The following is a 22,378-nucleotide window of genomic DNA, read 5'->3' on the forward strand; positions in this document are numbered from 1 at the left end:
GCGGGCGGTCGCGCTCCGGCTCCGCCTCCCTGCCTCCCTCTCGGCCAATAGGCGCGGGCGGCGCGGCGGAGCCTGCGCGGAGCGGTCCCGCTCCCGGAAGTGCCCGGACCGCGCCGGGGCCGCCGGAGCCGCCGCCGCCGCCTGCGGGTCCCCGCGGCCGCCGACGGGTGAGGCGGGGCCGGGCACGTGGCGTCACGGCCGCGCGGCGCCGGTTGCTTAGCAACCGCGGGGGGCGGGGTGGGGCGGGGGGAGGGGAATCCGGCGTGACGGCATCGCCGGGGGGACCGGCGGGGCTGTGGGCGCTGCATGACGTCATCGCCGGGCCGCAGTCTCCCCTTATGACGTCACCGCCGCGCCCGCGCCGGGACGAGGTCATTCCCGCTCGCCCACGTGGCGATGTCGGGCCGCGCCCTCGCGCGGCGACGTCGTCGTGGGGTGGGGGTGGGGCGAGGCCGCGTGAGGTCACTGCCACCCGGCGTGACGTCACGGGGTGCGTCCCCCCTCCCCCTCCCCCCCCGCAGGCCGCCATGGCGCTGGAGCCGGCGGAGGCGCGGGGGGCCTGGCCGGGCGGGGCCGAGGCCCGCGCCCGCTTCCGCGTCGCCCGCTTCATCATGGAGGCCGGTAAGGAGGGGGCGGGGCAGGGCGCGGCCGCGACGTCACCGGGCGGGGCGGCGAGGTGACGTGGCGGCGCCGGCAGGCGTCAAGCTGGGGCTGGGCTCGGTGGCGCTGGCCACGGCCTGCGCCGCCTTCCACCGCTTCGCCCGCGCCGTGGGGCCGGCCGCGCCCCACGACCCCCACCTGGTGGCGGCCGCCGCCCTCTTCCTGGCCGCCAAGGCCCAGGGCACGCCCCTGCGCGCCCGCGACGTCCTCAACGTGGCCCACAGGTACCCCGCGACCCCCCCGGCACCGCCCTGCCACGCCCTGCCACGCCCCGGCACCCACCCCAGGGCCCTGGGATGACCTGCCCGCCCCCCGCGTGCCCCACATCCCACCCAGAGCCCCCCAACACCCACCCTCGGGCACCCCAACGCTGCCCCGGCACCGCCACACCACGCCCCGGCACCGCCCGGACACCCACCCCAGGACCCTGGGGCACCCTGAGCCCCCCCCCCCATGTGCCCCAAAACCCACCCAGGGCATCCCCCAACCCTGGCAGCCCCCCCACAACCCCAGGGTGCCCCGTAACCCACCACAGGCTCCCCACATCCTACCGGTGCACCCCTGGGGGCGCCCCCCTCCCCACTCCCCCGGGGCACCCCAAAGCCCCTCCCCACCCCCCTGGGGCACCCAAAAGCCACCCCTGCCCCCTCCCCGCCCCCCGGGGCCCCCCGAGGCCGCCCCCTGCCCCCTCCCCACCCCCCGGGGCCCCCTGAAGCCGCCCCCCGAGGCCGCCCCCTGCCCCCTCCCCACCCCCCGGGGCCCCCCGAGGCCGCCCCCTGCCCCCTCCCCGCCCCCCGGGGCCCCCCGAAGCCGCCCCCCGGGGCCCCCCGAGGCCGCCCCCGGCCCGGCCCCACACGGCCGTGCCCCCCAGGTGCCTGCACCCCGGGCAGCCGCCCCCCGGGCTGGACGGGGGCTTCTGGGCGCTGCGGGACAGCCTGCTGCAGTGCGAGCTGCTGCTGCTGCGCGTGCTGCGCTTCCGCGTGCCCGCCGCCCACCCCCACAAGGTGAGACCCCCGCGGGACCCCCCCGGCACCTCTCCTGGGACCCCCAGATCCCACTGGGACCCCCAGATCCCACTGGGACCCCTGAGACACCCCCAAGAACCCCCCCGGGACCCCCGAACCCCACTGGGATGCCCCCAGGGACCCCTGAGACACCGCTGGCGCCCCCACGACCCCCCCCCCGGGACCCCCCAGTCACGCTGCACGCCCGTGGGAGCCCAGAGACCACGGGGGGACCCCAGAGACCCCTCCCGGCCCCCACAAAAGTCCTCGAGGGCACCTGTGGGCCCCACCCCAGACCCCAGATCACCTGTGGGACCCCCATGGCCCCCCCCCCCATGCCCTTAGGGACCCCCTAGGATCCCCCCCCTCACCCTAGGGACACCTCCCCCACCTTTGCGGACCCCCTGGGATTCCCCCTGCCCCCTGGGGACCCCCCCCCGGGACTCCCCGTATCCTGGGACCCCCCCCCTCCCACTGGGACCCCTGTTCCCTCTGGGGACTCCCCCGGGACACCCCCCCCTTCCCCCAGGGACCCCCCCCAGGATCCCCCCCCACCGTGGGACTCTCCATGCCCTGGGACCCCCCCCCTTCCCCCTGAGACCCCTCCCCCTGGGACCCCCCCCAGGATCCCCCCCCACCGTGGGACTCTCCATGCCCTGGGACCCCCCCCCCTCCCTGGGGACTTCCCCGGGACACCCCCTCCCCCCCGGGACGCCCCCCTCCCCCCGGGGACCCCCCCGGCCCCGCGCGGGCGGGGGCTCAGTGGGGCAGCGGCTGACCCCCGCCCCCCCCGCAGTACCTGGCGCAGTACCTGCTGGCGCTGGGGCGCTGGGGGCGCCGGGGGGGCTGGGGGCACCCGCGCGTGCCGGGGGTCTCGTGGGCGCTGCTGCGGGACGGGGCGGCGGGGGGGCTGGGGCTGCGGCACCCCCCCCAGCACCTGGCCGCCGCCGCCCTCCACCTCGCCCTGGCGCTCTGCGGCCGCCCGCCCCCCCCGGGGGCCCCCCCGCGCTGGTGGCAGGTAAGGGAGGGGCTCTGGGGGGGGGGCGGGGTGGGGGGGGGAGGGGTGGCGGGGGTCCCCACGTGCCCCCCTGCCCCCCCCTCCCCAGGTGCTGAGCCCGGGGCTGGGCCCGGCCGAGCTCGAGGGGATCGTGCGGGAGCTGCTGGGGCTCTACAGCCTCGACACCCAGGTGGGGGGCGGCGCCCCCCCCCGCGCCCCCCCGCCCCGCCCCCCGCCCGGACAGACGGACGGACGCGCACGGAGCCCCCCGGCGCCCCCCGCTCCTTCCGTGACGTGTTTAATTGCCGCGCGGGGGGGGGGGGGGGGGGAGGGGCGCCTGCGCTCGGCCTGGCGCCGCCCCCCTCCCCCCCCCCCAAATAAATACAGACGTTACATCAGAATAAATTAAAACGCCCCTCCCCCACCCCCCTCCCCCACCCCGCCCAGGCGGGGTCGGGGGTCAGCGGGGGGCCCCCCCACCCCCCCGCTGAGAAACATGGCTTATCGGCAGGCCCCGTCCGTGGGTCCGTCCGTGGGTCCGTCCGTGCGCCGGGGGGTCCCGGCCCCTACAGCGACGTCTCCAGGCTGTGGAGGCGGGGGGCGGCCCCCCCGCGGGGGGGCGGCGCGTGGTTGTTGTTGCGGTTCGGGGGGGCCTCGCTCTCGGCGTCCGTGTCGTCGATGAGGGGGATGTCGCGCCCGTCGCCGAAGGGGGGGCCCAGGGGGGGGGCCGGGCCGGGCCTCGGGGCGCGGGGGGGGCCCCCCCAGGGAGCTGCGGAACGCCCGCACCACCCGCATCTGGGGGGGGGAGGGGGGGCGCTGAGGGGGCGCCCCGACCCCCTGCTGACCCCCCAGATCAGCCCCCCGACCCCTGGGGATGTGGGTGCCCCCCCACCCACCCAGGGGTGCCGGGGGTTGGGGGACCCCCAGAGCGGGGGGGGGGAAGGGTAGGGGGGATGATGAGGGGGGAGGTGGGGGGGGAGGAAGGGCGGAGCTCAGGGGGTCCCTGGGGGGCTGAGCCCCGAGATAGGGGTCAGGGGGGCCCACGGGGTCAGAGGTCAGGGGTCACGGTGCTGGCTGGGGGGGGCATGAGGGGGGCAGGGCCACCCCGGCCCAGAGAGTGTTGGGGGCTGCAGGGGCAGAGGTCAAGGGTCAGGGGGCATAAGGGACCCTTGGGGTCAGAGGTCAAAGGTCACTACTGTAGGAGCCCTGGGGGTCACGGACCTCTACAGGGTGGGCTCTGGGCTTGGGGGGTCACGGAGGGTCACAGATCAAGGGTCAGGGGTCCCACAGGGTCAGGGGTGAAGGGTCAGGGGTCCCACAGGGTCAGGAGTGAAGGGTCAGGGGTCCCACAGGGTCAGGGGTGAAGGGTCAGGGGTCCCACAGGGTCAGGGGTGAAGGGTCAGGGGTCCCACAGGGTCAGGGGTGAAGGGTCAGCAGGGACTGTGGGGCCGGGCTCCCCTGGCAGGGCCCAATCCTGGGTGGTTCCCTGAGTTGGTTGGGGTCAGGGGTCGGGTCGGGGTCACGGTGGGGGTCAGGGGTCAGGATCGGGGTCAGGGGTCGGGGTCACGGTGGGGGTCAGGGGTCAGGATCGGGGTCAGGGGTCGGGTCGGGGTCACGGTGGGGGTCAGGGGTCAGGATCGGGGTCAGGGGTCGGGTCGGGGTCACGGTGGGGGTCAGGGGTCAGGATCGGGGTCAGGGGTCGGGTCGGGGTCAAGGTAGGGGTCAGGGGTCAGGGGTCGGGTCGGGGTCACGGTGGGGGTCAGGGGTCAGGATCGGGGTCAGGGGTCGGGCACCCACCTGGGTCTGGATGCGGTTGAGGCCGCGCACCCAGAGCACCTGCCCCCGCCGCAGCTCCCGCTCGGCCGCGTCGTCGTCGTCGTCGTCATCCTCCTCCTCCTCCTGCGGCCGCCGCCCCGCCACGCCCGGCCCCGCCCCGGGGCAGCGCAGCCGCCCGCTGGGCACCCACACCATCACCTGGGCGGGGCAATGAGGGCGGGGTGTTAGCGAGGGTGGGGCTAGCGAGGGCGGGGCTAACAAGGGCACCCACGCCATCACCTGGGCGGGGCAATGAGGGCGGGGTGTTAGCGAGGGTGGGGCTAGCGAGGGCGGGGCTAACAAGGGCGGGGCTAACAAGGGCGCCCACGCCATCACCTGGGCGGGGCTAACGAGGGCAGGGTGTTAGCGAGGGTGGGGCTAACAAGGGCGGGGCTAACGAGGGCACCCACGCCATCACCTGGGCGGGGCTAATGAGGGCGGGGCTAATGAGGGCGCGGGGTTAATTAGGGCCAGGGTTACCGAGGGCACCCAGGGCCTCGTTAGCAGGTTAACGAAGTAACGGGGCTGGGGGGGGGTCACTGCAGGGCGCAGCCCCTCTGGGGGAGGGGGCGCCCAGGGGCTCACGGCATGGCCCCCCTCCCCTCCGCAGGCATTGGGGTCCCCGGGGGTCCCAGGGCTTTGGGGGGGGTCTCCAGGGGGGTTGGGGAGTCTCCAGGTGGGTCACAAGGCTTTGAGGGGATCCCTGGGCTTTGGGGGGGTCCCTGGGTGTCGGGGGGGTCCCGGGGGGTGCCAGGGCTTTGGGGGGTCCCCCGGGGGGGTCCCGCACGTACCTGCCCCCAGACGAGCTCGCCGACCCCCACGAAGAGGCACCACAGCCACTGCTCGGCGCTGAGCGGGGAGCAGCTGAAGGGCTTCCCCCCAAACTGCACGATGATGATCTGGGGGGGACGGGGGGGCTCAGTGGGGTCCCCACGGGGTGACAGGGGGTCCCCGTGGGGCACAAGGGTCCTCGTGGGGAGAAGAGGGGACCTGTGGGGGCTGGGGGCACCCACAGGGCGCTGGGGGTCCCCACGGGTGACGGGACCCCAATGGGGTCCCCGGGGGTCCCCATGGCTCCCCCGGCTGGAGAAGGCGCCCAAGCTGACGAGGCAGAAGATGGGGGGTCCCCTCCGTGCCTGGGGTACCCGGGGGGGTGGATCACCATGGCCCCCTCCACATCTGGGGGTCCCCATGGGTCCCTTCCGTCTCTGGAGCTCTCTGGGGGTGCCCTCCCAGCCTGGGGGTCCCCAAGGGTCCCCCCAGAGCTCCCCACAGCCCCCTGGATGGCAAAGGCGGCTGGGCCCGCGGAGAGGACGCCAAGGTCCCTCCCTGTCCCTGGGGGGGTGCCTGTGTGACCCCCCGTCCCCAGGGGTGCCTGTGTGACCCCAGGGGTGCCCATGTGACCCCGGGGGGTGCCTGTGCGGCCCCCCGCCCCCACCTGGACGGCGAAGGTGCCGAGGACGATGGAGCAGAAGATGGGGCTGGCGCAGATGCCGTCGAAGACGTTCCTCTCGCCGTGGATCTTGCGGGCGTTGACCTCGTTGAAGAGCTGCATCATGACGAAGGTGTTGAAGATGATGGTGTAGTGCTCCGAGGGCGGGGCGTGCAGGGGGGCGTGGCGCCCGCTGTCGATGTCGAACAGCACCTCCCCTGCGGGGGCAGCGTCAGCCGGGGGCGTGGCAGCGCCAGGGACCCCTCCCCGCACCTCCCGCGAGTGTGGGACCCCCCCCAGAGATGTGGTTGTGGGACACCCCCCCCCAGGGACACGGCCGTGGGTGCAGGACCGCTCCCTTGGGGTGTGGGACCCCCCTACGGACACGGCCATGGGTGCAGGACCCCTCCCTTGGGGCGTGGGACCCCCCTACGGACACGGCCATGGGTGCAGGACCCCTCCCTTGGGGCGTGGGACCCCTCCACAGACACGGCCATGGGTGCAGGACCCCTCCCTTGGGGTGTGGGACCCCCCTACGGACACGGCCATGGGTGCAGGACCCCTCCCTTGGGGCGTGGGACCCCCCTACGGACACGGCCATGGGTGCAGGACCCCTCCCTTGGGGTGTGGGACCCCCCCAGGGACATGGCCATGGGTGCAGGACCCCTCCCTTGGGGTGTGGGACCCCTCCACAGACACGGCCATGGGTGCAGGACCCCTCCCCACCCCTCCCGTGGGGCGTGGGACCCCCCGAGGGACAGAGCCCCGGCTGTGGGAGCCCTCCCGTGGGTGCGGGACCCGCTCCCGCTGCCCCGGGGCCGCGCGGGGCGCACGCACCGACGAAGAGGAGGGTGAAGATGATGACGAGCTGGTAGGCGGCGTGGCCCAGGATGTTCTTGAGCATGGTGCGGGAGATGAGGGGCGTGCCGCGGCCGTAGGGCTTGCGCAGCAGCAGGGCCTCCGTCGGCGGCTCGGTGGCCAGCGCCAGCGAGGCCAGCGTGTCCATGATGAGGTTGACCCACAGCATCTGCACGGCCTTCAGCGGGGAGTCCTGCGGGGCGGCGGGACGGACGGACGGACGGACGGGCGCCCCTCGCCCCCGCGCGCCCCCCGCGCGCCCCCCGCGCCGCCCCCCGCGCCCCACCTGGGTGATGCAGGCGCCGGTGAAGGCCACCACCACGGCCACCACGTTGACGGTGAGCTGGAACTGGAGGAACTTGGAGATGCTGTCGTAGACGTTGCGGCCCCACATCACGGCCTTGACGATGCTGGAGAAGTTGTCGTCCGTCAGGATGATGTCGGACGCCTCCTTGGCCACGTCCGTCCCCGCGATGCCCTGCGGAGAGCCGGGTGGGCGAGGGGAGGGGGCCCGGGGCGGGGAGGGGCCCTGGAGGGAGCCGGGTGGGCGAGGGGAGGGGGCCCGGGGCGGGGAGGGGCCCTGGGGGGAGCCGGGTGGGCGAGGGGAGGGGGCCCGGGGCGGGGAGGGGCCCTGGAGGGAGCCGGGTGGGCGAGGGGAGGGGGCCCGGGGCGGGGAGGGGCCCTGGGGGGAGCCGGGTGGGCGAGGGGAGGGGGCCCGGGGCGGGGAGGGGCCCTGGAGGGAGCTGGGTGGGCGAGGGGAGGGGGCCCGGGGTGGGGAGGGGCCCTGGAGGGAGCTGGGTGGGCGAGGGGAGGGGGCCCGGGGCGGGGAGGGGTCCCAGGGTGGGCGAGGGAAGGGGGGCCCAGGTGGGGAGGGGGCCCAGGTGGGGAGGGGTCCCAGGGTGGGCGAGGGAAGGGGGGCCCAGGTGGGGGGGGGCCCAGGGACCCCCCAGGATGGAGATGGGGCCAAGTGGGGGACACTGGGGCAGGACTGAGGCGGTGCCCGACGATGACGGTCCCGGGCGGGATTTGGGGGGACCCCCTGAAGGGGTCGGGGGGCTCTGGGGATGCTGGGGGGGCCCCCGAGGGGGCGGCGGGGGGTGGGGGGCGCGTTACCATGGCGAAGCCGACGTCGGCCTTCTTGAGGGCGGGGCCGTCGTTGGTGCCGTCGCCGGTGACAGCCACGACCTGCCGCTGCTCCCCGGCGGTGCTGTCGATGATCCCTGGGGGCGGCCCCCCTCAGCGCCCCCCCAGCGCCCCCCCAGCGCCCCCCCAGCGCCCCCCTCAGCGCCCCCCTCAGCGCCCCCCCAGTGCCCCCCTCAGCGCCCCCCCAGTGCCCCCCTCAGCGCCCCCCCGACCCCTCAGCGCCCCCCCAGTGCCCCCCTCAGCGCCCCCCCGGCCCCCCGACCCCTCAGCGCCCCCCTCAGCCCCCCCCAGGCCCCTGAGCGCCCTGCAGACCCCTCAGCACCCCCCGACCCCTCAGCACCCCCCTAGACCCCTAAGCACCCTCCTCAGCCCACCCAGCCCCCCCGACCCCTCAGTGACCCCCTCAGCCCCCCCCAGGCCCCTGAGCACCCCCCAGACCCCTGACCCCTGAGTGCCCCCCTCAGCGCCCCCCCAGGCCCCCCTGACCCCTGAGCACCCTCCTCAGCCCACCCAGTGTCCCCCTCAGCCCCCCCCAGGCCCCTGAGCACCCCACAGACCCCTCAGCACCCCCCTGACCCCGAGTGCCCCCCTCAGCGCCCCCCCCGGCCCCCCCAACCCCTCAGTGACCCCCTCAGCCCCCCCCAGGCCCCTGAGCACCCCGCAGACCCCTCAGCACCCCCCGACCCCTGAGTGCCCCCCTCAGCGCCCTCCTGACCCCCCAGACCTCCCCTTCCCCCCTAAACACCCCCCTCCACCCCAGGCACCCCCAGACCCCCTCCTCTCCCCCAAATGCCCCCCTGCACCCCGAAAGCCCCCCGCGCCCCCCACCTTTGACCAGGGTGTGCTTGTCGGTGGGCGACGACCGCGCCAGGACCCGCAGCTTGGGCCACACCTTATCGAGGCGCTCCTGCTCGACCTGGGGGGCGCGGGGGGGGGGTGGGGGGTGAGCCCCCCGCTGTCCCTCTGGGGGCCCCTGCCCCCCCCGGACAGCCCAGCCCCGCCCCCAAACCCTGGGGCACCCCCAGAGCTCCGCGGCCCCCCGGCCCCCCCCAGGGACCCTGTGCTGAGCCACGTCCTCCCCCCTCAGGCTCTTCCAAAGCTCCCAGTCCATCCCAGTGCCCCCCCCCAATCACCCCAGCGCCCCCAGCCCACCCCAGGGCGTCGCCCCAGTGCCCCCAGTGCCCCCAGCCCATCCCAGGGCATCGCCCCAGCACCCCCAGCCCACCCCAGGGCATTGTCCCAGTGCCCCCAGTGCCCCCAGCCCATCCCAGGGCATCGCCCCAGCACCCCCAGCCCACCCCAGGGCATTGCCCCAGTGCCCCCAGCCCACCCCAGGGCATCGCCCCAGCGCCCCCAGCCCACCCCAGGGCGTTGCCCCAGTGCCCCCAGCCCACCCCAGGGCATCGCCCCAGCGCCCCCAGCCCATCGCAGGGTGTTGCCCCAGCGCCCCCAGCCCACCCCAGGGCGTCGCCCCAGTGCCCCCAGCGCCCCCAGCCCATCCCAGCATGCTGCCCCAGTACCCCCAGCCCATCGCAGGGTGTTGCCCCAGCGCCCCCAGCCCACCCCAGGGCGTCGCCCCAGTGCCCCCAGCGCCCCCAGCCCATCCCAGCATGCTGCCCCAGTACCCCCAGCCCATCGCAGGGTGTTGCCCCAGCGCCCCCAGCCCACCCCAGGGCGTCGCCCCAGTGCCCCCAGCGCCCCCAGCCCATCCCAGCATGCTGCCCCAGTACCCCCAGCCCATCGCAGGGTGTTGCCCCAGCGCCCCCAGCCCACCCCAGGGCGTCGCCCCAGCGCCCCCCGCCCCCGTACCTCCCCCTTCTCGTTGCGGATGCGGCGGTTGAACTCCTTGCCCTCGAGGCAGAGCCACTCCTCGCCGGGGGGCAGGATGCCGCACTTGGCGGCGATGGCGCGCGCCGTGTTCAGGTTGTCGCCCGTCACCATCCGCACCGTGATCCCGGCGCGCTGGCACTTCCGGATGGCCTCGGGCACCTGCCGCGGCACCGTGACCCCGCGTGCCCCACGGCGCGACCCCCGACCCCCGCGTGTCCCCACGGCGCGCCCCCAGACCCCCGCATGTCCCCACAGCACACCCCCAGACCCCCGCGTGTCCCCACGGCGCGGCCCCCGACCCCCGCGTGCCCCACGGCGCGACCCCCGACCCCCGCGTGCCCCACGGTGCGCCCCCAGACCCTCGCGTGTCCCCATGGCGCACCCCCAGACCCCCTGTGTGTCCCCACGGCATGCCCCCACATCCCCCGCGTGCCCCACAGCATGCCCCCAGACCCTCGCGTGTCCCCACGGCGCACCCCCAGACCCCCGCGTGTCCCCACGGCGCACCCCCGACCCCCGCGTGTCCCCACAGCGCGCCCCCAGACCCTCGCGTGTCCCCATGGCGCACCCCCAGACCCCCCACATGTCCCCACAGCACGCCCCCACATCCCCCACGTGCCCCACAGCCGCCCCCCAACCCCCGCGTGTCCCCACGGCATGCCCCCACATCCCCCGCGTGCCCCACAGCCGCCCCCTGACCCCCATGTGCCCCACGGCGCGCCCCCAGACCCACTGCATGTCCCCACAGTGCGCCCCCAGACCCCCCGCATGTCCCCACGGCGCGCCCCCAGACCCCCACATGCCCCACAGTGCGCCCCCAGACCCCCGCATGTCCCCACGGCGCGCCCCCAGACCCCCGCGTGTCCCCATGGTGCGCCCCAGACCCCTGCGTGTCCCCACGGTGCGCCCCCAGACCCCCTGTGTGTCCCCACGGCATGCCCCCACAGCCCCCGCGTGCCCCACAGCATGCCCCCAGACCCTCGCGTGTCCCCACGGTGCGCCCCCAGACCCTCGCGTGTCCCCACGGCACACCCCCAGACCCCCACGTGTCCCCATGGCGCGCCCCCAGACCCCCGCGTGTCCCCACGGCGCGCCCCCAGACCCCACCGCACCTCCTGTGTGGCCCCACGTCCCGCTGTGCCCCCATCACCTGCTGTCCCCACGTCCCCCGTCCCGTGTCCCCACGTGTCCCCATGTCCTGTGTGCCCCCCACATCCCCCCGCCCTCCCCCCGTCCCACACGCGTCCCTGCGTCCCATCGCCCCACATGCCCTTTCCCCCATCCTCTACGTATCCCCACACCCCCTTCCCCACAGTGTGCCCTGTGTCCCCGTCCCCCCCCCATGTCCCCCACACATCCCCTCCCCCCATTCCCCCAACGTGCTGTGTCCCTGTGCCCCCCACATCCCACCCCCATGTCCCCCACGCCCCACCATGTCCCCACACGTCCCCATGTGTCCCCCCACATGTTCCCACAGCCCCCCGTCCCCCCCACGCCCCCGCACCTCGGGGCGCACGGGGTCCTCGATGCCCACGATGGCGATGCAGGTGAGCTGCCCCACGATGGTGGCCTCGTCGTCCCAGGGGGGCTCGGGGCCGGGGGGGAAGTCGCGGAAGGCCAGGACGAGGGTGCGGAGCCCGGCCGCCGCCATCGGCTCCACCACGCCGCGCACCAGCGCCTCGCGCTCCCGCGGCCCGAAGGCCCGCGCCTCGCCGCCGCAGCCCAGGATGGCAGAGCACCTGTGGGGACACGCACCGGGGGGCTGGGGGCTGGGGGCTGCGCACCCCGACACCCCCCGCCGCGGCCCAGGATGGCAGAGCACCTGTGGGGACACACACCGGGGGGCTGGGGGCTGGGGGCTGCGCACCCCGACACCCCGGCACCCCCCGCCGCGGCCCAGGATGGCAGAGCACCTGCGGGGACACGCACCGGGGGGCTGGGGGCTGGGGGCTGCGCACCCCGACACCCCCCGCCGCGGCCCAGGATGGCAGAGCACCTGCGGGGACACGCACCGGGGGGCTGGGGGCTGGGGGCTGCGCACCCCGACACCCCCCGCCGCGGCCCAGGATGGCAGAGCACCTGCGGGGACACGCACCGGGGGGCTGGGGGCTGCGCACCCCGACACCCCGGCACCCCCCGCCGCGGCCCAGGATGGCAGAGCACCTGTGGGGACACGCACCGGGGGGCTGGGGGCTGCGCACCCCGACACCCCCCGCCGCGGCCCAGGATGGCAGAGCACCTGCGGGGGACATACACTGGGGGGCTGCAGCCCCCCGACACCCCCTGCCCTCCTGGGGTGGAGGGCCCCAGCAGCATGGGGGGATATCGGACAGTCTTTGGGGGTCCCCGGGGGCACTTCTGGGGTGCAGGACACACTCGGTGCGCAGGAGGACCCCAGGGATGCCTTGAGGGGGTCCCCCAAGTGTTCCCATCACATGCCCATGGTCGTGCCGGGGCGCAGCCCCTCACCCACGCAGCGGGGTCTCGGAGGCCCCCGGGGGACCCCGTGCCCGTGTAGGGGCGCGGCGGGGTCTCGGAGGCCCCCGGGGGACCCCGTGCCCGTGTAGGGGCGCGGCGGGGTCTCGGAGGCCCCCGGGGGACCCCGTGCCCGTGTAGGGGCGCGGCGGGGTCTCGGAGGCCCCCGGGGGACCCCGTGCCGGGGGGCGGCCCCTCACCTGCGCAGCAGGATCTCGGAGGCGCCCTTGCTGAAGAGGCGGAAGCCGCCGGCGGGCAGGCGCGTGACGGTGCTCATGGACTTGCGCACGGAGTTGAAGGTGTACACCTTGTGCAGCCGCTCCTCGGGCACGCGCGCCCGCTCCGCCTCGTAGTCCCGCCGCAGCGCCAGCACCAGCCCCAGCAGCGCGCACTCCGTCTTGTTGCCCACCTGCCGCGGCAGCGCCCCCGCCGCCTCGGGGGGCTGGGGGGCGGGGGGAGGGCCACGGGGGGCGGGGGGAGACGTATGGGGGGCGGGGGGAGACGTATGGGGGTCGGGGGAGGGAGACGGGGGGGCAGAGATGGGGGTTTGGGGGTGGATACAAGGGTTGGGGGAGACGATACGGGTGTCAGGGGTGGGTGTGGGGGCCAAAGGGAGAGATATGGGGGGCAGGGGGAGAGATATAGGGGGTTGGGGGGTGGATACAAGGGTTGAGGGGAAGATATGGGGGGCAGGGGTGGATATGGGGGTCAGGGGGCAGAGATGGGGGTAGGGGGTGGATATGGGGGGCGGGGTGGGCAGAGATGGGGGGCAGGCACAGGACAAGGGGCAAAGAATGGCCATTAGGGGCAGAGAGAAGAGAGTGGGTCAAATAGGGGTCCCTGGGGGCGTCGAGTGACCCCCCCAGTGTCCCAACCCCCCTGAGGGGCGTGCCCCCCACCTGTGGGCTGAGCTCCCCCCACGCCCCCAGCTCCCCTCCCCACACCCCCAGCTCCCCCAGCTCCCCTTCCCCACGCCCCCAGCTCCCCTCCCCACACTCCCAGCTCCCCTCCCCGCGCCCCCAGCCCCTCTCCCCACGCCCCCAGCTCGCCTCCCCGCACCCCCAGCCCCTCTCCCCACGCCCCCAGCCCCTCTCCCCGCGCCCCCAGCCCCTCTCCCCACACTCCCAGCTCCCCCTCCCCGCACCCCCAGCCCCTCCCCGCACCCCCAGCTCCCCTCCCTGTGCCCCCAGCCCCTCTCCCCACGCCCCCAGCCCCTCCCCGCACCCCCAGCTCCCCTCCCCGCGCCCCCAGCCCCTCTCCCCACACCCCCAGCCCCTCTCCCCACACCCCCAGCTCCCCTCCCCGCGCCCCCAGCCCCTCTCCCCACACCCCCAGCCCCTCTCCCCACACCCCCAGCTCCTCTCCCCGCGCCCCCAGCCCCTCTCCCCACGCCCCCAGCCCCTCTCCCCACACCCCCAGCTCCCCTCCCCGCACCCCCAGCCCCTCTCCCCGCGCCCCCAGCTCCCCTCCCCGCGCCCCCAGCTCCCCTCCCCGCGCCCCCAGCCCCTCTCCCCGCGCCCCCAGCCCCCCTCCCCGCGCCCCCAGCTCCCCTCCCCGCGCCCCCAGCTCCCCTCCCCGCGCCCCCAGCTCCCCTCCCCGCGCCCCCAGCCCCTCTCCCCGCGCCCCCAGCCCCTCTCCCCGCGCCCCCAGCCCCTCTCCCCGCGCCCCCAGCCCCCCTCCCCGCGCCCCCAGCCCCTCACCAGGATCTTGGAGGTGTAGGCGCTGTTGATGGCGATGGCCTGCACCAGCAGGTCGAGGGTGCGGGGCGGCAGGGCGCCGGGCTCGGGGGGCCCGCGGTAGTGCGTGTCCCCCACGAAGGCCTGCACCACCGTCATGCGGTTGGTGGTGAGCGTCCCCGTCTTGTCGGAGCAGATGGCCGTGGCGTTGCCCATCGTCTCGCAGGCGTCCAGGTGCCGCACCAGGTTGTTGTCCCGCATCATTTTCTGGGGGGGGGGGGCGGGGGGCAGATGGGGGGCGCTGGGGCGGGGGGGAGGGAGTGCCCCGGAGGCGCCCCGGGGCGGGGGGAGGTGAGGGGGCCGCGGCGGGGCGGGGGCTGGCAGGGGAGGGACGGAGGGAGGGGCTCGCGGACAGACGGACAGAGCTCTGAAAATGGACAGACACGCTTGGAGGAGAGACGGACGGGTACACGAACAGATGGCGGGATAGACAGACAGAGGAGTAGACGGACAGACAGAGAAGTGGACGGACAGACGGGGGGGTGGACGGATGGAGAGGAGCTCAGAGGGCAGCAAGAGGGGTGGTGGAACAGACGGATGGGTGTGGGGGACAGACAGGGATGGATCCGTGCTGGGGTGGACGGACAGACAAGATGGATCAGTGGAGGAGCTCTGAGGACAGACGGACAGGGGGTAAGTGGACAGATGGAAGGGCAGGCGGATGGGAAGGAGCTTGGGGAACGGGCAGAGGGTGGTGGAACAGACGGATGGACGGGGGGGTGGACAGGGATGGATCCGTGCTGGGGTGGACGGACGAACAGACAGACAGACAGATGGATCCGTGGAGGAGCTTTGAGGACAGACGGACAGGGGGTAAGCGGACAGACGGAGGGGCAGGCGGATGGGAAGCTCGGAGAATGGGCAGAGGGTGGTGGAACGGAGGGCTGGACGTGGGGGCGGGCAGGGTCGGATCCGCGCCGGGGCGGGAGGACGGACAGACGGACGGATGAGGAGCGGGGCGGACCGCGAGGCGGGGCGCGGGGGGCCTGACCTTGACGGAGTAGGCGAGGGAGATGGTGACGGCGAGCGGCAGCCCCTCGGGGACGGCCACCACGAGGACGGTGACGCCGATGATGAAGAACTTGACCCAGTACTGGACGTAGACGGGGGCGCACTGGGGCAGCCAGGGCCGCCCCTCCACCACGAAGGTCTCCACCACGAAGTACAGCACCAGGACGATCACCGTCACCGCCGACATCAGCAGCCCTGCGCACAGCGCCCTCAGGCCCCGCCCAGGCCCCGCCCAGGCCCCGCCCGGGCCCCGCCCGGGCGCGGCGCCCACCTGCCTTGCCGATCTGGACGGCCAGCTTGGTGAGCTTGCCCTGCAGCACCGACTTCTCCTTGCGGGCGCCGGCGCCGCGCGCCCGCTCCTCGGCGTCGCCCCCCTCCGCGCCCTTCAGCGGCTGCATCTCCATCGCCGCCGCCCCGTCCTGCTTCTTGCCTGGGGAGGGGGGACACGCACGCCCGTCCTGGGGCTTCCCTGCGGCACAAGGGCGGGGGCGGGGACCCCCCGCGCCCACCTCCGCGCCCACCCGGCGGGGACAGGGGCCGCAGGAAGGACCCGGCTCCATCGGGGACACCGGGACCCCCGAGGGGCTGCAGGAACCATCACCCTGAGCCGCTCCGGAGTCACTCCGGATAGAGGCAGCCCCGGGACGGAGCGGGGAGCCCAGCCCTGGCCAATCCAGCGTCACTCCGGAGTCACTCCGGATAGAGGCAGCCCCGCGACGGAGCGGGGAGCCCAGCCACGGCCAATCCAGGGTCACTCCGGAGTCACTCCGGATAGAGGCAGCCCCGCGACGGAGCGGGGAGCCCCGCCACGGCCAATCCAGGGTCACTCCGGAGTCACTCCAGATAGAGGCAGCCCCGGGACGGAGCGGGGAGCCCACCCCGGCCACACACCAGAGGGACGGACAGACAGCAGGACAGGCACGGGGCAGAGGGAAGGGGCGCCGACACGCACCTTTCTTCTCCTTCCTCTCCTCCTCCTCCTCGCCGCCGGCCCCCAGCAGGGTGAAGATAATGCCGCTCTGCGAGTTGACCCCCACGGCCGTCACCACCATCTTCCCCGAGCCCTCCATGACGTGGGTGCCTGTGGGGGGACGGGGGGGTGGCAGCGGGGCCCCCCGGGCCGCCGGAGCCCCCCCCGCAGGCCCCCGGCTCACCCGAGAGCAGCATGGGGTCCTTGTCGACCGCCTTGGGGACGTGGTCGGACTCGCCCGTCAGCGCGCTCTCGTCGATCTTCAGGTCGTTGCCCTGGATGAGGACGCCGTCGGCCGGCAGCAGGTCGCCTGCGAGGGCACCGCGTCACCCCGCCGCGGCCTCGGGGCGGCCCCCGGCCCCCCGCCAGGCCCCCCCGCGCTCACCGTACTTGACCTGGGCGACGTCGCCCACCACCAGCTCGGCGACGGGGACCTGGGCCTGGCGGCCGTGGCGCACGACGGTGAAGCGCTGCTCCTGCTCGATGCGGCTCTGCAGCCCCCGGAACTGGCGCTCCTTGCTCCAGTCGTTGAAGGCGGTGACGAGGACGACGCAGGCCACCGACAGCAGGATGGCCGCCCCCTCGATCCAGCCCGCCTCCGCCTCCCCCTCGTCCTCCGCGCCCCCCGAGGCGTGGCCGCACACTGCGGGGGGGGGAAGGTGGGGGGCGTCAGGCCACCGGTGGGGACGCGGGGACGGCGTCGGGACGCGGGGACATGGCGGACGCGGGGACGGCGTCGGGACGCGGGGACATGGCGGACGCGGGGGACGGCGTCGGGACGCGGGGACATGGCGGACGCGGGGACGGCATCGGGACGGGGACGCGGGGGACACGTGGACGACGCTGGGACGGCAACGTGGGGGACACGAGAATGTCATCGGGACAGGGACAGGGAGGACACGGAGGGCACGGGGTGATGCCAGGACGGGGACACAGAGGACACGGGGATGCTGGGGACGGTGCCCCTCCGCCCCCCGCTGCAGGGTCCCCCCAGCCCCCCACCGCCGGCACCCCCACCTTGGGTGTCCCCGCTAGGGGGGGCGTAGAAGGAGAGCCCCAGGGAGATGACGGCGGCCACCTCGAGGATGATGAGGGTGACGTCCTGCAGCGCCTCCCACACCAGCTCCACGAAGGTCTTGGGGCGCTTCGGGGGGATCCAGTTCTGGCCAAAGACTTGGCGCCGCCGCTCCAGCTCCGCCGCCCCCTCCGACAGCCCTGGGGGCGCCCGCACACTGGGTGTCCCGCAACGGGGTGTCCCGCGGCCCCCCTCACCCCCCGGGGGGGCCTGGGGTCCTTGGAAGGGGGGCAGAGAGACCCTGGGGGGGGCCCAGGGTCTGTGGTGCGGCAGAGAGGTCTCTGGGGGTCCCTGGGAGAACGGTGAGGTCTCTTGGGGGGTCCTGGGGGTCCCTAGGGGTTCCAGGGGGTCCCTAGGGGATGAGGGAGGTCTCTAGGGGATCCCTGGGGGACTGGTGGGGAGTCCCAGTGGGGTCCCTAGGGGACAAGGCGGTCTCTGGGGGGTCCTGGGGGAACCTTGGTGATGGTGGAGGGTTCCAGGGGGTCCCTAGGGAAGGGGGGGGTCCCGGGGGCGTTACCGTCGGTGGGCGAGGTGCGGAGGCGGCGGCAGAGCCCCTGGACGTCCCCGTAGGCCTCCTGCACCTTCAGCAGGGCCTCGGCGCCGCGCAGCTCCATCAGCGCCCGCAGCTCCGCCAGGCTGCAGCCGAAGCCCCCCCCGGGGCCGGCCTCCCCCGCGCTGCTGGCCAGGTCCCCCATGGCACCGGCGGCCTGCGGGGACGGGACACGGCCCACGGCTGGGGATGGGGACAGGACTTGGGGACATGGCTGGGGACAGGTGACACCACCAGGTGGGGGGGCTGGGGGACCCCACTGGGGGCAAGGGGCACCACAGGGGGACACAGCCGGGGGACACGGCTCAGGGACAGCGCTGGGGGCTGGGGTCACCGAGAGAGGACATGGCAGGGGGACACGGCTCAGGGACAGCGCTGGGGGCTGGGGTCACCGAGGGGGGACATGGTGGGGGGACACGGCTCAGGGACAGCGCTGGGGGCTGGGGTCACCGAGGGGGGACATGGCAGGGGGACACGGCTCAGGGACAGCGCTGGGGGCTGGGGTCACCGAGGGGGGACATGGCGGGGGGACACGGCTCAGGGACAGCGCTGGGGGCTGGGGTCACCGAGGGGGGACATGGTGGGGGGACACGGCTCAGGGACAGCACTGGGGGCTGGGGTCACCGAGGGGGGACATGGCGGGGGGACACGGCTCAGGGACAGCACTGGGGGCTGGGGTCACCGAGGGGGGACACGGTGGGGGGACACGGCTCAGGGACAGCGCTGGGGGCTGGGGTCACCGAGGGGGGACATGGCAGGGGGACACGGCTCAGGGACAGCGCTGGGGGCTGGGGTCACCGAGGGGGGACATGGCGGGGGGACACGGCTCAGGGACAGCGCTGGGGGCTGGGGTCACCGAGGGGGGACATGGCGGGGGGACACGGCTCAGGGACAGCGCTGGGGGCTGGGGTCACCGAGGGGGGACATGGCAGGGGGACACGGCTCAGGGACAGCGCTGGGGGCTGGGGTCACCGAGGGGGGACACGGCTCAGGGACAGCGCTGGGGGCTGGGGTCACCGAGGGGGGACACAGTGGGGGGACACGGCTCAGGGACAGCGCTGGGGCCTGGGGTCACCGAGGGGGGACACGGTGGGGGGACACGGCTCAGGGACAGCGCTGGGGGCTGGGGTCACCGAGGGGGGACATGGCGGGGGGACACGGCTCAGGGACAGCGCTGGGGGCTGGGGTCACCGAGGGGGGACACGGTGGGGGGACACGGCTCAGGGACAGCGCTGGGGGCTGGGGTCACCGAGGGGGGACACGGTGGGGGGACACGGCTCAGGGACAGCGCTGGGGGCTGGGGTCACCGAGGGGGGACACGGTGGGGGGACACGGCTCAGGGACAGCGCTGGGGGCTGGGGTCACCGAGGGGGGACACGGTGGGGGGACACGGCTCAGGGACAGCGCTGGGGGCTGGGGTCACCGAGGGGGGACATGGTGGGGGGACACGGCTCAGGGACAGCGCTGGGGGCTGGGGTCACCAAGGGGGGACATGGCGGGGGGACACGGCTCAGGGACAGCGCTGGGGGCTGGGGTCACCGAGGGGGGACACGGCGGGGGGACACGGCTCAGGGACAGCGCTGGGGCCTGGGGTCACCGAGGGGGGACACGGTGGGGGGACACGGCTCAGGGACAGCGCTGGGGGCTGGGGTCACCGAGGGGGGACATGGTGGGGGGACACGGCTCAGGGACAGCGCTGGGGGCTGGGGTCACCGAGGGGGGACATGGCGGGGGGACACGGCTCAGGGACAGCGCTGGGGGCTGGGGTCACCGAGGGGGGACATGGCGGGGGGACACGGCTCAGGGACAGCGCTGGGGGCTGGGGTCACCGAGGGGGGACACGGTGGGGGGACACGGCTCAGGGACAGCGCTGGGGGCTGGGGTCACCGAGGGGGGGACACGGTGGGGGGACACGGCTCAGGGACAGCGCTGGGGGCTGGGGTCACCGAGGGGGGACATGGCAGGGCCCTCACCTGCTCAGCGGTGGCGGTGGCAGGGCCCGGGGGGGGTCATGCCGGGGGGCCCCCCCGGGCTGGTCACTGCCCCCCGCGGGGGGGCCAGGCCATGGAGGGCGCCGGGGTCAGGGGCGGCCGCCCCCCCCGCCCGGGCCGCACCTGGGGACACACTGTCACCTGCCGCCCAGCGTGCACCAGTCACGCCCGGTCTGCCCCACCACCCCCGGCCCCCATAACCACCAGTGCCCCCAGTCACCCCCCAGGACCCCCAGAAACCCCCAGTGCCTCCAGCGATCCCCTCACACAGTAAAGCTCTCAACAACTTCCAGTTCCGTCAGTGAATCCCAGTAGCTCCCAGTCCCCCCAGCTCCTCGATAACTCCCGGTCTCTGCAGAAACTCCCCGTAACACCCAATTCCCCCAGTAACTCCCAGTTCCCTCAGCAAACACCAGTAGCTCCCAGTCATCCCAGTATCTCCCAGGCTCCTCTGAAACACTCTGTCCCTCCAGATCCCGCAGTAACCCCTGGGACACAAGGTTCTCAGTCACTCCCAGTGACCCACAGTTCTCCCAGTAACTCCCAGTTCCCCCAGTGCCTCCCGCTCCACGATTCCCTCAATCACTCCCATCAACCCCCAGTTCCCCCAGTAAATCCCCGTCCCCCGCCCGGGTCACCCCCGTCCCCGCCCAGGCCCCGCCCCCCGGTTGTCCGTCCCATGGCATGGGCCAATGAGCGGAGGGAAGAGGCGGGGCCCCGCCGCCCCGGCCCCGCCCCCGGCCCTGCGGCGGGCGCGCGCGGACTGCGCCAAAGGGGGGGGCGGGGTGGCCCCGGCAGTGGGGGGGGGGGGGGGAGGGGAGGGAGGGGGCACACGCGTGTGCAAACCCCGCCCCGCGCCTGGCACACACGGGGTGGGGGGGGGACCCCCGCCCCACCGCTCGCTCCCACCAGGGGGGTCAGCACGCTCCCACACGCATGTGCCCATCACATGTGTACATGCACGCCCCCAGCACGCTCGCACACGCGTGTGCCCTGTCACACGGTACATGCACGCCCCCAGCACGCTCGCACACGCGTGTGCCCTGTCACACGGTACATGCACGCCCCCACACGCGTGTGCCCTGTCACGCGGTACATGCACGTTCTCGGCACGCTCGCACACGCGTGGGCCCTGTCACACGGCACATGCACGCCCTCGGCACTCTCGCACACGCATGTGCTGTCACACCTGTGCTTGCACGCCCTCGGCGCGCTTGCACGCGCTTGCACGCGCGTGCAGCCGTTCACGCCTGCACGCACGTGCCCCAGCCCCCTTGCACGCGCGCGTGCCCTCTCACACCCGTGTGTGCCCCCAGCACGCTCGCACACGCACACCCACGCGTGCCCCCAGCACGCTCGCACACGCGCGTGTGCCCTGATCGCGCCCGTCACCCCCCGTCACCCCGCACCACCCCCCACCCCCGTCACCCCGCACCCGCAGAGCTCCCCCCCCCCCGCAGTGCGGTACCGGGGCTCGGGCGGCCGCAGCCCCCCCCCCCCCCCATCGCAGCCCTCCCCCATCGCACCCCCCCCCCTCCCGGTACCGGCCCATGGCTCCCGGCGATGCGGCGGTGCCCGAGGCGCGGCGCGCTGCGGGCCGGGGGCGGGGCCTGCCGGCAGGGGCGGGGCCTGCCGGGGAGGGGCTGGGCTACGAGGGCACGCCCCCCCCCGCAGCCGGGCACGCCCCCTCGGCGCGCGCCGCTGACCCCGGGCGGCCCCAGCGGCTCCCGGTTCACCCGTGGGGGGCCCCTCACGTGCCCCACATCACCCACGGGGGGGGCCCTCGCGTGTCCTGTGTGACCTCTGTGGGTCCCTCACGCGTCCCCTGTCACCCGCGGGGGGGGGGCCCTCACATGCTCCCAGCGCGCTCCGTGTCAGGCAGGGGGGGGTCCCTCACGGGCCCCATGTCACCCGTGGGTGCCCCTCACGTGTCCTGCATGTGCCGTGGAGGTCCCTCACATGCCCCCAGCAGGTCCCGTGTCACCCGTGGGGGTCCCTCACGTGTGCTGCGTGTCCCGTGGGGGTCGCTTATGTGTCCTGTGTGACCTGTGGGGGTCCCTTATGTGCCCCCGGCATGTGCCCCACATGCCCTCCTCACCGAGGCATTCCAACAGGCCGGGGACACGGGGGGACACGGGGGTGCCCCACAGAATCCCACGCACACAGGTGGCCGCCCCGGCCACCGGCCCCCGCCCACCCCCCCACCCGCTCACCTGGGGCCAGGAGCTCCCCAGGGCCGCCCCCCGCCATGGCGGGGCCGGGGTGGGGAAAGGCCGGACCGGGCTCGGTCGCCTCCGGGGCGCGGCGGCACAAAATGGCGGCCGCGGCACCGACACGGCGCCCTCAGGCACCGGGCCCCGCCCCCCGCGCGGCTCCCGCCAATCGCAGCGCTCCTCCCGCCGCACCCCCCACCAATCGGAGAGCGGCGCTCGCCCGAGGGGCACGTGCCCCCGCGTTCCCGCCCGAGCCGCCGCGCCGCCCTCCTCGCCCCTCCCGGCCAATCAGCGCCGGCGCGCGCCCTTCCCGCCCCTTTCTCTCCAATCGGAGGCAGCTCGCACCCCTCCCGCCCCTTTCCGCCAATCGGAGCGCGGCGCTCGCGGGGATGGCACGTGGCCGCCCCCCCACCGCTACTAAGGGCCCTGCGCGCGCCCTTCCCGCCCTTTTCGGCCAATCGTAGGGCGGCGCCCGCGCGACACCCACGTGGCCGCCCACCCCCCCCCCCACCCCGCCCGCACTTAAGGGCCCGGCGCGCGCCGTTCCCGCCCTTTTCGGCCAATGGGAGCGCGGCGCTCGCGGCGACGCCACGTCACTGCCCCCCCACCTCTGGCCGG

At 75.3% G+C, this 22,378-nt stretch overlaps 2 protein-coding genes across 13 annotated transcripts; one reads left to right on the plus strand and one right to left on the minus strand.

Annotated features, from left to right (window-relative positions):
• The first annotated feature begins 47 nt into the window (after positions 1–47).
• CCNQ (cyclin Q) lies at positions 48–3,070 on the plus strand. The gene is made up of 6 exons (XM_064475443.1): positions 48–167; positions 522–621; positions 698–884; positions 1,532–1,664; positions 2,461–2,682; positions 2,771–3,070. The coding sequence occupies exons 2-6, from the start codon at positions 528–530 to the stop codon at positions 3,068–3,070; spliced, it is 936 nt and encodes a 311-aa protein (XP_064331513.1). The 5' UTR covers positions 48–167; positions 522–527.
• A 12-nt stretch (positions 3,071–3,082) lies between these two features.
• Positions 3,083–21,174, minus strand: ATP2B3 (ATPase plasma membrane Ca2+ transporting 3). 12 transcript variants are annotated; one of them, XM_064475448.1, is made up of 22 exons: positions 21,092–21,174; positions 19,530–19,670; positions 17,524–17,713; positions 16,949–17,146; positions 16,317–16,574; positions 16,116–16,241; positions 15,914–16,042; positions 15,233–15,391; positions 14,942–15,156; positions 13,915–14,157; positions 12,415–12,656; positions 11,244–11,478; positions 9,719–9,898; positions 8,738–8,825; positions 7,880–7,986; positions 7,053–7,244; positions 6,746–6,959; positions 5,915–6,126; positions 5,268–5,375; positions 4,697–4,716; positions 4,459–4,615; positions 3,083–3,456 (listed from the first exon to the last, which is right to left on the minus strand). In XM_064475448.1, the coding sequence occupies exons 3-22, from the start codon at positions 17,699–17,701 to the stop codon at positions 3,163–3,165; spliced, it is 3,555 nt and encodes a 1,184-aa protein (XP_064331518.1). In that variant the 5' UTR covers positions 17,702–17,713; positions 19,530–19,670; positions 21,092–21,174; the 3' UTR covers positions 3,083–3,162. The 12 variants fall into 12 exon arrangements, 8 of the variants coding, with proteins under 8 accessions (XP_064331518.1, XP_064331517.1, XP_064331515.1 ...); XM_064475447.1 differs by lacking the exon at positions 4,697–4,716 and adding an exon at positions 4,875–4,894; XR_010376577.1 differs by having other exon boundaries at positions 3,344–3,456; positions 7,053–7,176.
• Between the last annotated feature and the right edge of the window lie 1,204 nt (positions 21,175–22,378).

Source organism: Phalacrocorax carbo, chromosome 29 (genome assembly GCF_963921805.1).
Source record: "Phalacrocorax carbo chromosome 29, bPhaCar2.1, whole genome shotgun sequence".
In the NCBI taxonomy this organism is placed as follows: Eukaryota; Metazoa; Chordata; class Aves; order Suliformes; family Phalacrocoracidae; genus Phalacrocorax; species Phalacrocorax carbo.